The following is a 12,529-nucleotide window of genomic DNA, read 5'->3' as shown; positions in this document are numbered from 1 at the left end:
ATAACACCTTTGGTATTGAGGTCCAGGGCTGTATCACCTACGGTTTCCTCTGGGTATTGATGGCTTCAGGCCTGCTACTTATCTTTAACCCATTTCGATTTTATTTCTTTCGTATACTGTTAAGTGTTGACCTAGCTTATTTCTTTGGCCTTTGGTAGTTCAGTTGCCCACACACCGTTTGTTGAAGAGACTTTCTTTTCACTGTGTAAGCTTTTATCACAGATTAGCTGTTCATGTCTGTGTATTTCTTCCAGTGCTCTCCATTCTGTTCCATTGATCTCTCTGCCTGTTTTTGTTCTGCTATTAGATCGTTGTGATTACTGGTGCCTTGCTATATAATTTAAAATTAGGGCACATGATGCCTCCATTCTTCTTCTCTCTCAGAATCATTTAGCCATTGAGGTCTTTTGAGGTTTCGTACTCATTTTAGAAATGTTCTCTTTCCTTAAGAAGGGCCATGTTTTTTTTTTGTTTTTTTGTTTTGTTTTGTTTTTTGTTTTAGATAGGGACCAAAAGTTTAGATTTGATGATCCTGTGTCCTCCCCACTTTTTTCTTCTGTGTTTAATTGTCTGTAGAAAGAAATGTAATGGTGCATGTAAACTTAGGGAATGTATAAAAGTGTGTTCTTTAAGGCCATTAATCAGAATGTTAAAGGGTTTGAGCACTAGTAATAGTTTGAGCCCTATTTTTGATAGGCTTAAATCTCCGCCCGCAGCTTTAGTTACTCATTTATACACATATAATGTTCTGAAGTTTTAATTCATTATACATTTCATTATACAGCATGCTTGTCTCTGCTATATACCTATTGCACTATCACATAAACTTCCACAGTGACTGAAGTTTCTTTACTGTAAATGTGTGCTTTCTAAGCAGGGGAAATTTAAATCCAACCCTGGAAGTTACAGAAAGTGCTCACAGAGAATATAGAAACTTGGACTTTTTTTTTTTTTGTTTTGAAGTTACACGTATGATATGGGAGCCTATTTAATGATGTACGTTAAACGTGAATTAGGAATTAGAAACATATTTCATTGAACCTGGCCTAAGGAACATATGAAAAATATTTAAACTGCTCAAGGTCACATAATGCTTTTTAAGATGAGTTGAATTACTTGACTTTTATTGTTGAATTTATACAACATAGGATTATATCTTTATTTACTTTTCCCCTCATAATCTTTTTCTGGAGAATAAAATATTATTTATTGTTAGATGTTGTCATTTTAGTAGCTCTAGCTTCCACTGCATGGTGATCAGTAGGCAATTTTTATATTTATAAATAAAAATAGCTTCATTTTTATTTTTAAAAATATTTTTATTAAGAAGGTAGCTTTCTGAGACAACTTCTTAGAATCTCTCATTCTATATTATGTATTATGCCTAAGTAACAGAGCATAGATACAATGAGCAGTTTCACCAGATGCACAGAGCTCGTCTGTCAGTGGTGGAACCATATTTAAATCCAGGAAGTTCTGCCACCTACTTTGTTCTCTAATCAGGTTCAGACAAGAAAATAGATGTCCTAAAACCTCTGTCAAACAATTGATGTTAACATGCTGATACACCTTTGGGGGCAGCTAATGAAGGGAATATTTTAGAACTCTTCGGGTGAAGAGGACACATAAACAGAAAAAGGTTTCAGTTTTTGTTTGTTTGTTTGCTTTTGGGTCAAACCTGGTGATGCACAGGGGTTACTGCATCACATAGTGAAAAATCATTTGTGTTTTCTTAATGCAGCTGTAGAAAGGGAGGTGAAGAGCTTTCTAGTACCATACACCCTTGCGCTGACTTTCCTGGTGTGATCATTTGTAACAAGACGGGGTTTCCACTGATCTAACATTTCACTGATTCTCTGAATCGGAGTTACTGAGTAAGTGAGGTGCCTAGAGATCACAGAAGGGCTTGGAGGAAACAGCATCAGTCAGTAAGGTGAAAGTGAGGACCTGGGAGATGGATGGGAGGCCTGGCACACATGCTTTATTTGCTGGATCCTCTGCTTCAATCCTGGGCAACCACTTGGTCACCTGAACACCCCCTGGGTGGCCCCTGAGCACCTCTGTGGGAAGTGCCCACTGCCCCCCCTCCAAAAAAACCCATATGTTAATGAATAAGGTAGAAGGTGAGTTTCAAAGAAAAATTTCAAAATATTCTGAGTATTTGTTGAGCCTTTTAATCTACTTGCTTTAAGTCTTTGTTTTGAAAATGGACTTTTGGGGCCAGAGAGATAGTACAGCAGGCAGAGCACTTGCCTGGCACACAACTGACCCAGGTTCAATCCGCAGCGTCCCGTATGGTTCCCTGAGCACCACCAGGAGCAATTCCTGCGTGCAGAGCCCTGAGCATCACCGAGTATGTCCCCAAAACAAAGAAAACAAACTTTTCCCTTTGTAGCCAAGAAGTCAGCATCTCGGTGTTACATGTCAGCCAGGCTGAGAAGTCAGGGGTTGGTAGAGATATGTTTAAAGCCTTGAAAAAGTAACTGTTATTTTGAAAATTAAGCCTGAGGATTCACTTCATCATCCACCTCACCTACCTGGCTGGAAAATAAAACTGAGCTGGGGAGGGAAGCTGGCCAGTCCCTCAGCTTCTAGGTGTTACTCGAAAGTCTGATAAAAGCTTGTTGAGCCGTGTTCTCTCGTGAGGGGGCAGCTGTCCCAAGGCCTTGACTGTCATGATCTCTCCTGTCCAGATACTGCTTGGATGACAGAAAAGCCTTGGAGAGAGATGGGGGATTTTCCGAGCTGCAGTCTCGTCTCATTCGATATGAAACCCAGACCACCTGCACCCGGGACAGCGTCCCAGTCCCCACCGTGCTGAGCCCGCTGCCGTCCCCCGCCGTCCTGTCCGAGCCTGGCAGTGTCCCAGATGGGGAAGCCCTGCAGAGCGAGCGGCGTCCTGAGGGGGCCCGGCTGAAAAGAGGGGCGAAGGATGGGAACTGTGCTTACCCCCGCAAAAGGTGCGCTGGGACCTCCCGGAAGTATCATCTTGACAGAAAGTTTCGGTTCTTCTTCTTTTACTTTTGTCTCTCGGGCCAACCCTCCCCTCTTCCCCGCCATGTTCTTACATAGTTTTAAGTCCTTTTTTTGACCTAGAGTTTAGATTCCTTCCTTCCTACCAGGAATTTTTTTTTTTTATTTTGGAGCCGTGGGTTATTGGGTTTCTAAGGTGAAAAAAGAAAACACTGGAGGAAAAAATGAATCCAGTGTTTTTTTGCTTCAGCTGTTGAGAGACCATGAGTGCTGTGGGCTGTCAGGGGGTTGACTGTGGGACTGGAAGGGACTCAGAGGGTTGACTGTGGGACTGGAAGGGACTCAGAGGGTTGACTGTGGGACTAGGGGGGTTTCAGGGGGTTGACTATGGGACTGGAGGGCCTCGTCTTTGAACTCCTCTCTGATGAGGCTGTTGCGGAACAGCTGCTCCCCGCGGGCTGCTCCTCTGTCTCCTTTCACTGTTTCCTGCCTGTATTGGCCCTTTAAACAAAGGTGGGTGATCGGGCCTATACAAAAAGCCAGTTGTTGCATATAAACTATAGGGGAAAGATTTACATTATAAATACCTATGTGACACACTTTTCTAGATAGATTTGGTGGGGAATTGGGTGTTGTTTTGTTTCTGTTTTGCTATTTTTGTTGTGTTTGGGCTGGAGTGATAGCACAGCGGGTAGGGTGTTTGCTTTGCACTGACTGGAGTTCAATTCCTCCGCCCCTCTCAGAGAACCTGACAAGCTACTGAGAGTGTCTCACCCACACAGCAAAGCCTGGCATGCTACCAGTGATGTATTTGATATGCCAAACACAATAACAACAAGTATCACAATGTCACTGGCCCCACTCAAGCAAATCAATGAATAATGGTAGGACAGTGACAGTGACAGTTGTGTTTGAGGCCATACCTGGTGATACTCATGACTAACTTCTAACTCTGTGCTCAGGGCTCTGGGACCATCTGGGATGCCAGAAATTGAACCTCAGCTGGTCATGAGGATTGCAGACACTCCACTCACTGTGCTGTTTCTCCAGCCCACCTGATGCTCAGGGTCTACTCCAGACTCTGCTCAGGGATGCTCCTGATTGTGCTCCCAGGAGTCTGTGATATGGGGGAACTAACCAAGCTTCCTGCATGAAAAGCATGAACTCAGCCCACTGAGCTGTCTCTCTGGTTTGGGGTTCACTTTTCCAGTCAATGAAATGTCCATAGACTAAAAAGTAAAACTTTTGTGAAATAAACACTCATATTCCTTTTGTAAATCTTTAAAACCTTTGTGAAGATAGACTTTCTGGCAGTTAAGCAAGCCTTAGATTATTTTATTTAAGCCCCTCAAAATATGTTAAAGTGAAACTCCGAACTCTTTTTTAGTTGAATCACTGTGAGATACATAGTTGCCAAGTTGTTCATGATTGCTAGCTCTTTTTTATGAAAAGTTAAAGATGCTAGAACACTCTGTCCCTGCTGTGGAATGATTCCTGATTCTCTTGATGCCAGATAAAACTAAGTGAGTCCGTTAACATTTGAGATACTGTATTTATTTTTTTGAAATACTGTATTTTGCAACATAACTTTTTCTGACCTTGCCCTCCCTCGTGGCTAATAAAAAGATAGCATGTACCTCAAGAAAGTACACTGTGGCCTCTGGGTTAGAAGACTCTATTGGGCCAGGGGAGGTGACTGAAGGCTGGAGCCTTGTGCTTCACATTTAGAACATCCAGGGTTTTTTGTTGTTGTTGTTATTGTTGTTTGTTTGTTTGTTTTTATTGAATCACCGTGAGATACAGTTACAAAACTTTCATGTTTGAGTTTCAGCCATACAGTGATCAAACACCCATCCCTCCACCAGTGCACATTCTGCACCACCAATGTCCCCAGTATACCCCCCTCTTTCCCAGCCTCCCCCCTGCCTCCATGGCAGACAGTTTCCCCCATAATCTCTCTCTACTGTTGGGCATTATGGTTTGCATTACAGACACCGAGAAGTCATCAGGTTTGGTCCTTTATCTACTTTTGCGCACATCTCCCATCCCAAACTATTCCTCCAAACATCATTGTCTTAGTGATCCCGTCTCTATCCCAGCTGCCGTCTCCCCCAGCTCATGAGATAGGCTTCCAACTATGCGGCAATATTCCTGGTCCTTGTGTCTACTGTTCTTGGGTGTCAGTCTCATATTATGTTATTTTATATTCCACAAATGAGTGCGCTCCTTCTATGTTGGTCCCTCTCTTTCTCACTCATTTCAATTAGCATGATATTCTTCATGCCCATCCACTTATAAGCAAATTTCATGATTTCACCTCTTCTAACAGCTGCATAGAATTCCATTGTGTAGATGTACCAAAGTTTCCTTAACCAGTTGTCTGTTCTTGGGCGCTCAGGTTGTTTCCAGATTCTGGCTATTGTGAACAGTACTGCAATGAACATACAGGTGCAAATGTCATTTCTACTGTGCTTTTTTGCACCCTCAGGATATATTCCCAGAAATAGTATTGTGGGTTCATGTGGAAGCTCAATTTTTAGTTTTTGAAAGAATGTCCATATTGCTTTCCAGAAAGACTGGACCGGTCGGCATTCCCACTAACAGTGAAAGAGCGTCCCTTTCCCCCCACATCCACGCCAGCACTGGTTGCTTTTGTTCTTTTGAATGTGTGCCAGAGGACACCTAGGTTTAATCCCTAGCACTGCCTGGTCCTCAAGCACCCCCACAGTAACCCCCAAGCACTGAGTTGTGAGTATCTCCTGGATTCTGCCAGGTGTTGCCAACAAAACAAACTAAAAAGCCAAAAATTAAAAAAAAAAAATGAGGTTTTGTATGAACAAACTTTTTATAAAGAAACAAGTATCTTATGGTAATTTCTAATAATAATTTATCTTGCACAGGCAGTTGTTTAGATGTAATAAGAATAGCTTGTAGTTTCTTCCTTAAAATTAACGAAAATGTTTATAGACTCGAAGGGTGAGTGTTAGATCTCTAAATATAGCAGCTGGCATGCTGTGGCTGATTTAGGTGAGGAATTTTAAATTGGCAGGGAGGATTACAGTAGCATTGCTTGTTGCTTTCTCTCAGCTAAAATCCCAGTTTTTCATTGAGTTCTACTCTTAATCACTCATTTGCAGAACTAACAGGAACTTTATGCTGTATTGACAACTGCTTTATTTAAAGCAAAATTGGCTACAAAACTGTCTTCTCCAGATTTTGTTTTAGTGGCCACAGTTATGACATTTACACAAAAATTGTTCATTTACTGATCCCATGGTTCTGTTTCCCTTTCAACAGATTTGTGAAATCAGAAAGTTCAGATTCTCTTCTTTCACATACGAGCTGCGGTAGTCACCAGCTTCCTGCAGTGACCTCCAGAACCCCCCAGGCAGAACGATCAGCCTGTCCCTCTGCTGCAGGTCTCAGCTCTAAAACTCCAAAAGCCACCACCACCAAGGCCAGTTCAAGACCAAAAGGTGCCTGTGAATCAAAACCCTCGAGGCAGATTAAAGAATCAAGATCACAGAAGCACACACGGGTAAAGTTGTCTTTCCCAGATAAGTAGGAAGAAGGTTCTTTATTTCATTCATTTTAAACGTTTGTCTAAAAATTTTAGAGGAATGCCATGAAATGGCACCTCCCAGTTGCTTTAAACTGTTCTCCTCATTTTTCGACACACATGGAACTTTGATGCTTCACTCCCAGGGGGGAACGCCTCTCAGTCTACTGCAGAGGTTTCCTGCCAGCGTTCTGTTACAAATGAGACCAGATAAAGGTGACAGCTCTCTTTTCCTCTATTTTTAGTCTTCATGAGCAAGTGAAGTTTGAGCACAAATGATTGTTTCATCTCCAAAATTCAACTCTAAAGCTGAAAATAATTGTTGCATCTTCCTCCCCTCCCCCAACACATCAATCTTACTTTATGTTCTTTTCAAGATACTGAAAGAAGTCGTTACTGAAACCCTGAAGAAACACAGTATTCCCGAGGCTCATGAATGTTTCACTGCATGTAGCCAGCGTCTCTTTGAGATCTCCAAGTTCTATCTAAAGGTACATTGTTTTCTGTACTGTTGGCAGAATGGAAGTCTTGTTCTAGTGTTTCTCTTTGATAAGGTTATGTTCAGTACTTTTTTTGTTAATGCTGATAATATGTAACTTGTCACTTTTTAGTGGAGATGAAAAAAAAAGAGGCCAAAATATTTTGTATTTCAGAGATAGAAAGTACATTTTAACTTTAGTATCTTTAGTATTTGTTTCCCTAATGAGTCATTGACTGAAAATAATAATAAGCTTCAAAAGCAGGTTTAATTAGTTTGTATATGGGGAAAAGACTACTGTACCATCAAAACACGATTTCTCACTTTAGGCCCATTATCAGCTACATCTAAGATATGGCACAGTTGAGCCACTCAACAGTTTTCTAAAATTCAGATAGTGATAGAGTCTCTCCAGCCTTACAGAGCGTCTGTTTCAATTTCTGTAAAAATATCTCAAGAAAGACAACATCAGCATTCATCAGAGTTCTGAAACCAAGAAAAGAGGAAAGACAGAAATGTTTTTGTTTGTTTGTTTGTTTTATACATTGTTGAACAAGAAAAGTGCATAGAAGTGTGGAACAACAGAGTAGAAGCAGCTGCCACCACAATGCCTGCCTCCTAGAATTCCAGTGAGCGGGCTGAAGCCATGTTTTCCTTGCATACATCCAATCTGTATTCAACCCCCAGCACCCCAAATGGTCCCCTGAGCATTTCCAGGAGTGATTTCTGGGTGGAGAGGCAAGATCTGATCCCAAAGCAATGAAATAAAAGATCAAAAAATGCCAGTGAGCAACAATCTGTTTCCCCTGGCACAGTCTCTGAGGGGCTTGGGATTTTCAGAGAGTAAGTTTGGTGGGGGGGAGCAGGAGGGGGGACCAACAAAATGGGCACAGCTCCCTGTGAAAAGTAGGAATTAAATAAAGATCCACAAAGCGGGACCTTTCAGCTTGCTCTTGAGTATCCCTCTCTTACAAAGCTACTTATAGAGTGCATGGTTCTCCCCCAGCTCTAGTAGTGTAGAAAATCTTCTCTTGTTTAGAGAGAGCTGGATACCACCAGGGAAAAGCCACTGGCCTCTTATCATCGTCCCTTCCTTGTAAAGCTAGCAATAAATAAGCTGTGTGTAGAACTTTGTGTAGAGCTTCCAAGAAGATGCTTAGCCTCTCATTTGTAATATGACTGGACCACCAGCAATTAGCAGATGTGAAGATTGCAACTAAAGAGAGGAATGCCATAGTTTTAACAATGGTGGGAAAATAAATATTCTGACAAAGTTGAATAAAACATGCTATTTGAGGGCTTGCATTCACCTTATTTCTTTTTTGCTTAAAAGTTATGGTTTCCCCCAAGCTGATGTTGAATGAGTCCTTTTGGAACGTCCCTGATCACATTGACGCTGGTTAATTATTCTGGGATGATCCTCAGTGTGTCTCTTAATGACCTGTTCCTGGATTTGATATTCAAATTGTGAACCGCTGTGTTTTGTTATGTTTAGGATCTTAAAACTTCAAGAGGTTTATTTGAAGAAATGAAGAAGACAGCAAACAAAAATGTTGAGCAGGTATGATTCCCATGAAAATATATTCAGCCAAATTGCTGTTTTTCTCAGGACAGCTATAATGGTAATTTCTTCCATGCGATAAGAATTAAAAAGTGCTCTTTTCAACTCTGTCCTGGCCACTTTAATATACTTAATAGTGGACTTATTCCCACAGAGTACTTGGTGGTATTTCTTTTAAAAGTGACTTGGTAACAGAGCTCCTGAAATGATGTAAAAATAGGCAGTTAATCCAAAGAGCAGGAAAAACCTCCTTTAATTAGATTTTTTTCAGCATTTTGTTTTATTCTTTGGGGGGGCAAGGGGGATCCTTTGAAAACATTTTCGGGGCTGGAGAAACGGTATAGTGGGCAAGGTCTTTCCCTGCATACAGTCAACCTCAGTGTCATCCCAGCACCCTTAAGGTGCCCCTGAGACCCTCCAGGAATGATTCCTGAGTGCAGAGCCAGGAATAAGCCTGTAGCAGTTCTAGTTGTGACCCCCAAACCAAAAAAAAAAAAAAATCCAAATAAATTATATAATAAAATATGTTTAAATAAAATGTTTTCAGATTTTGCTCTTTCCCTATTTAAATATTTCTGTTTATTAATGCATTCAAAATTTTCGCTTGTATTTTCAGTTAAAGTGTACCATAGTAATATTTTTTTCTCCCTGTAGGTGATTGAATGGGTCTTAGAAAAAACAAGAAAGAAATAACAGAGTGTGCTCTTTGGACAATTAAAAATCAAGAAGACTATTTTTTACTACTTCCTTGGTTTGAAACTAATGATTTCAGACTTTATTTAAAGAATATGACAGTATATTGTTCTTAATAATTTTATAAATATCCCATATTTATATAGTTTTAGGGTGCTCAATTAATGTATTTTAATTGTATGCTTATTTTATAGCTTACCTTATTTTAAGTGTTAAAATTAATTCTTTTATCTGTATACTAATTATTCCAATAAATTAAGAGATATCCTTTACTTCTTGATAAGCGTATTTGTTGTTGGACCTATTTTAAATTATTAGAGCTTTCCTTGTATGAGGCCAACCCTAGTTTGATCCCCGGCACTGCATACAGTCCTCTGAGCATTGCCACATATGACCCAATACCAAAAACATTGCTAGGACCCAAGGAAGATATTGCCAGTGACTTTTTCCTGTTTATCAACAGTACCAACCTTATCTTTTGGGCAGCTCATGATTGAGAAAGTACTGGCAAGTAATTCACCATCTACCTGGACCCATACCCTACAGCCACCACTATGGTAACAATCACTGTACATGGGGATGGGAAAGGAAGAACAGGGTTTAAACTGAAAATACGACATAGCAAAATGACTCAGTGCAGACTTTAGTTTGCATTATTTTTCAAATCTTCCTGTCACAGAAAATTTGGAAACTGCAGAAATACGAAGAATAAGAACAATTCAACATCCCCCATTATATGTACATTCATATCTTAGTTTCAGATGCAGATGAATCGCCAGGACAGAAAATGTGCCTCAAATTTTCAGGGTTTTTTTTCTTTTTTTATGCAGTCAAATATCTTTCTTAAAAAAATGTTTTGTCTCTAAAAAAATGAAAGCAATTACCTTTCTTACATAGAACACTAAAAGAAATTTACCCGCTGTGTGTGTGCTTGCTGTGCTGATGCATTGAGAGGCTGTTTATTAGGTATCCAAGCTACGCTCGGAGCCCCAGGGAACCAGCTGTGCTTCTCACAGCTGGGCTGGTAATTCAGTGCCAGAGGCCCATGCGATGCTGCTCAAGCGATACAGGGGTTACCTAGCCACAATGGTGGTGCCCCAGGACCCTCACAGCCACACTCAGAGGTGGCTGGGTCTCTGGGGCTCCCCACAGTGATGCTTGGGGACTGGGTCGCACCAGAATTGGATCCAGGTTGGGCACATGCACCCTGACTGCTGTACTATCTCTTGGCCCTACAATGTAGCTTTTTGAGGGTTTTCTTTTTGGTTTTTGTTTTTAAACATTTTACTTTATATTTTATTTTGAGGGGATGGTACCTGGAATTGAACTCAGGACTTCACACATGCAGCTCATGTACTCTACCCACAGACCCACATCCCTGGTTCTTAAATTCGTTGTTAAGACTGTTCTGTTTTTGGGTCTGGAGGGATAGCACAGCAGGTAGGATGTTTATCTTGTACACGGCCAACCCGGGTTTGATTCCCAGCATCCCCTATGGTTCCCTGAGCACTGCCATGGGGTCATTCCTGAGTATAGAGCCAGGAGTAACCCCTGTGCATCTCCAGGTGTGACCCAAAAAGCAAAAAAATAAAATAAAATAAACTTCTATTTTTAACTTTATAATTGTCACTAATCTACTGTGCTTGATTTATAAATTAAAATGTGCTTGGTTTTTTGTTCATGGACCACCCTCTGCAGTGGTCCACGAACAAAAGCCAGGGCTTACTCCTGGCTCTGTGCACAGGGATCACTCCTGGCAGGGCCCAGGGAACCATACAGGGTGCTGGGGATTGAATCCAGGTGAACTGTGTGCAAGGCAAGTGCCTTACCTGCTGTACCATCTCTAGCGCCTATAAATTAGATTGTAGTACTGTGTACATACAAGGTTCCGTACTGTTACAGTGTAAGACTTGTGCTGGGTATCTTGGAACATCACCCAAGAACAGGGAAGACTAATGTCTAGATTACTGAAATGTAATGAAAATTTAGAGGTACCCCTTGCACCAAACATTCCTCTGAGGAACAGAAGCGTTTTCCGTGGTCCAGGGAGACAGTTCCAGCAGAAAGTTACTTGCCTTGCTTGTGGCTGATGCTTGTGCTGTCCTCTGCACTGTGGACGGTGGTGATCGATTCATTAAGTTGAATTAGTCTATTTGATTGAATGAGATCCTTTGAGGACTATCTGAGGTCACTCCTGAGCACATAGCTAAGTACAGCCCCTAAGCACTGTTAGGTATGACCTACCCTCGCCCCCATTTCATAACAAGTAAATGTTTTAAAAGATAGTCTTTTCATGGACCAAACATGATGGCTACTTGTTTCCTGTACTGCAAACCATAGCACCCAAAAGGACAGAAAAACTAAGAAGGATTGTGCCTGCCACAGAGGTAGGAGGTGGGAAGGAGTGGGGGGTAGGGGGGAAGGGATACTGGAGCATTTAGGGTGGAGAATGGGCACTGGTGGAGGGATGGGTACTTGAACATTGGTTTTTTTTTTTTTTTTTGCTTTCTAGGTCACACCTGGCGATGCACTGGGGTTACTCAGGAATTACTTTTTTTTGCTTCGCACTCAGGAATTACTCCTGGTGGTATTCAGGGGACCATATAGAATGCTGGGAATTGAACCTGGGTCTGATGAGTGCAAGGCAAATACCCTACTCTCTGTTCTATCGCTCTAGCCCCAAACATTGTTTGACTGAAACACAATCAGGAAAGTCTGTAAGTCTGTAAATGTAACTCACAATGTAGCACTGTAGCACTGTCCTCCTTTGTTCATTGATTTGCCCGAGCAGGCCCAGTAACATCTCTATTGTGAGACTTGTTACTGTGTTTGGCACACAAAGATTCATTAAAATAAAAAAATAAATAAAATTTAAAAAAATAGTCTTCAGAAAATAGCACTTGACTAAATGGATACTATATTATATTAAAAACTTAGTTCACTATGACCTTGACTGTACAAATATTAATTTGATGTGAATCAGACTTAAAGTTTAAAACCATAGAGTTCCTAGAGAAAAGTATGCATCATTTTTAGAATATAATGAATATTTCTTAGGATAAAAAATAAAAGTCACAAATCTAATTGCAAGCTTGCTTCAAAAATTTTACATTCACTTCTCAGAAAGACAACATTAAGAAAATGAAAATGTCATGCAGTAGACTGAAATAATTTGCAGTGTGTATATCTGACAAAGAATTTTTGTCTAGAATATAGAAAAGAATGAATATTTATAGTTCTTAGTAATGTCTCTTAACAAAAAGAT

The 12,529-nt window shown here is 40.8% G+C and overlaps 1 protein-coding gene across 1 annotated transcript in view; it reads left to right on the top strand.

Moving 5' to 3' along the window:
* MTBP (MDM2 binding protein) overlaps positions 1-9,356 on the top strand; it is an 86,235-nt gene extending 76,879 nt beyond the window's left edge. Inside the window, exons 18-22 of the mRNA XM_056110582.1 lie at positions 2,694-2,960; positions 6,271-6,511; positions 6,910-7,023; positions 8,506-8,571; positions 9,226-9,356. Of these exons, the coding sequence (XP_055966557.1) occupies positions 2,694-2,960; positions 6,271-6,511; positions 6,910-7,023; positions 8,506-8,571; positions 9,226-9,264 (727 nt within the window). The 3' untranslated portion in view covers positions 9,265-9,356. The remainder of the gene's footprint in view (positions 1-2,693; positions 2,961-6,270; positions 6,512-6,909; positions 7,024-8,505; positions 8,572-9,225) is intronic.
* Positions 9,357-12,529: the final 3,173 nt, after the last annotated feature.

The sequence above is a fragment of the Sorex fumeus genome, unplaced genomic scaffold, assembly GCF_029834395.1.
Source record: "Sorex fumeus unplaced genomic scaffold, SorFum_2.1 ptg000002l, whole genome shotgun sequence".
NCBI classification, from domain to species: domain Eukaryota; kingdom Metazoa; phylum Chordata; class Mammalia; order Eulipotyphla; family Soricidae; genus Sorex; species Sorex fumeus.
Note: the sequence above shows the minus strand (reverse complement) of the source record. Positions and strands in the feature narration are given on the sequence as shown.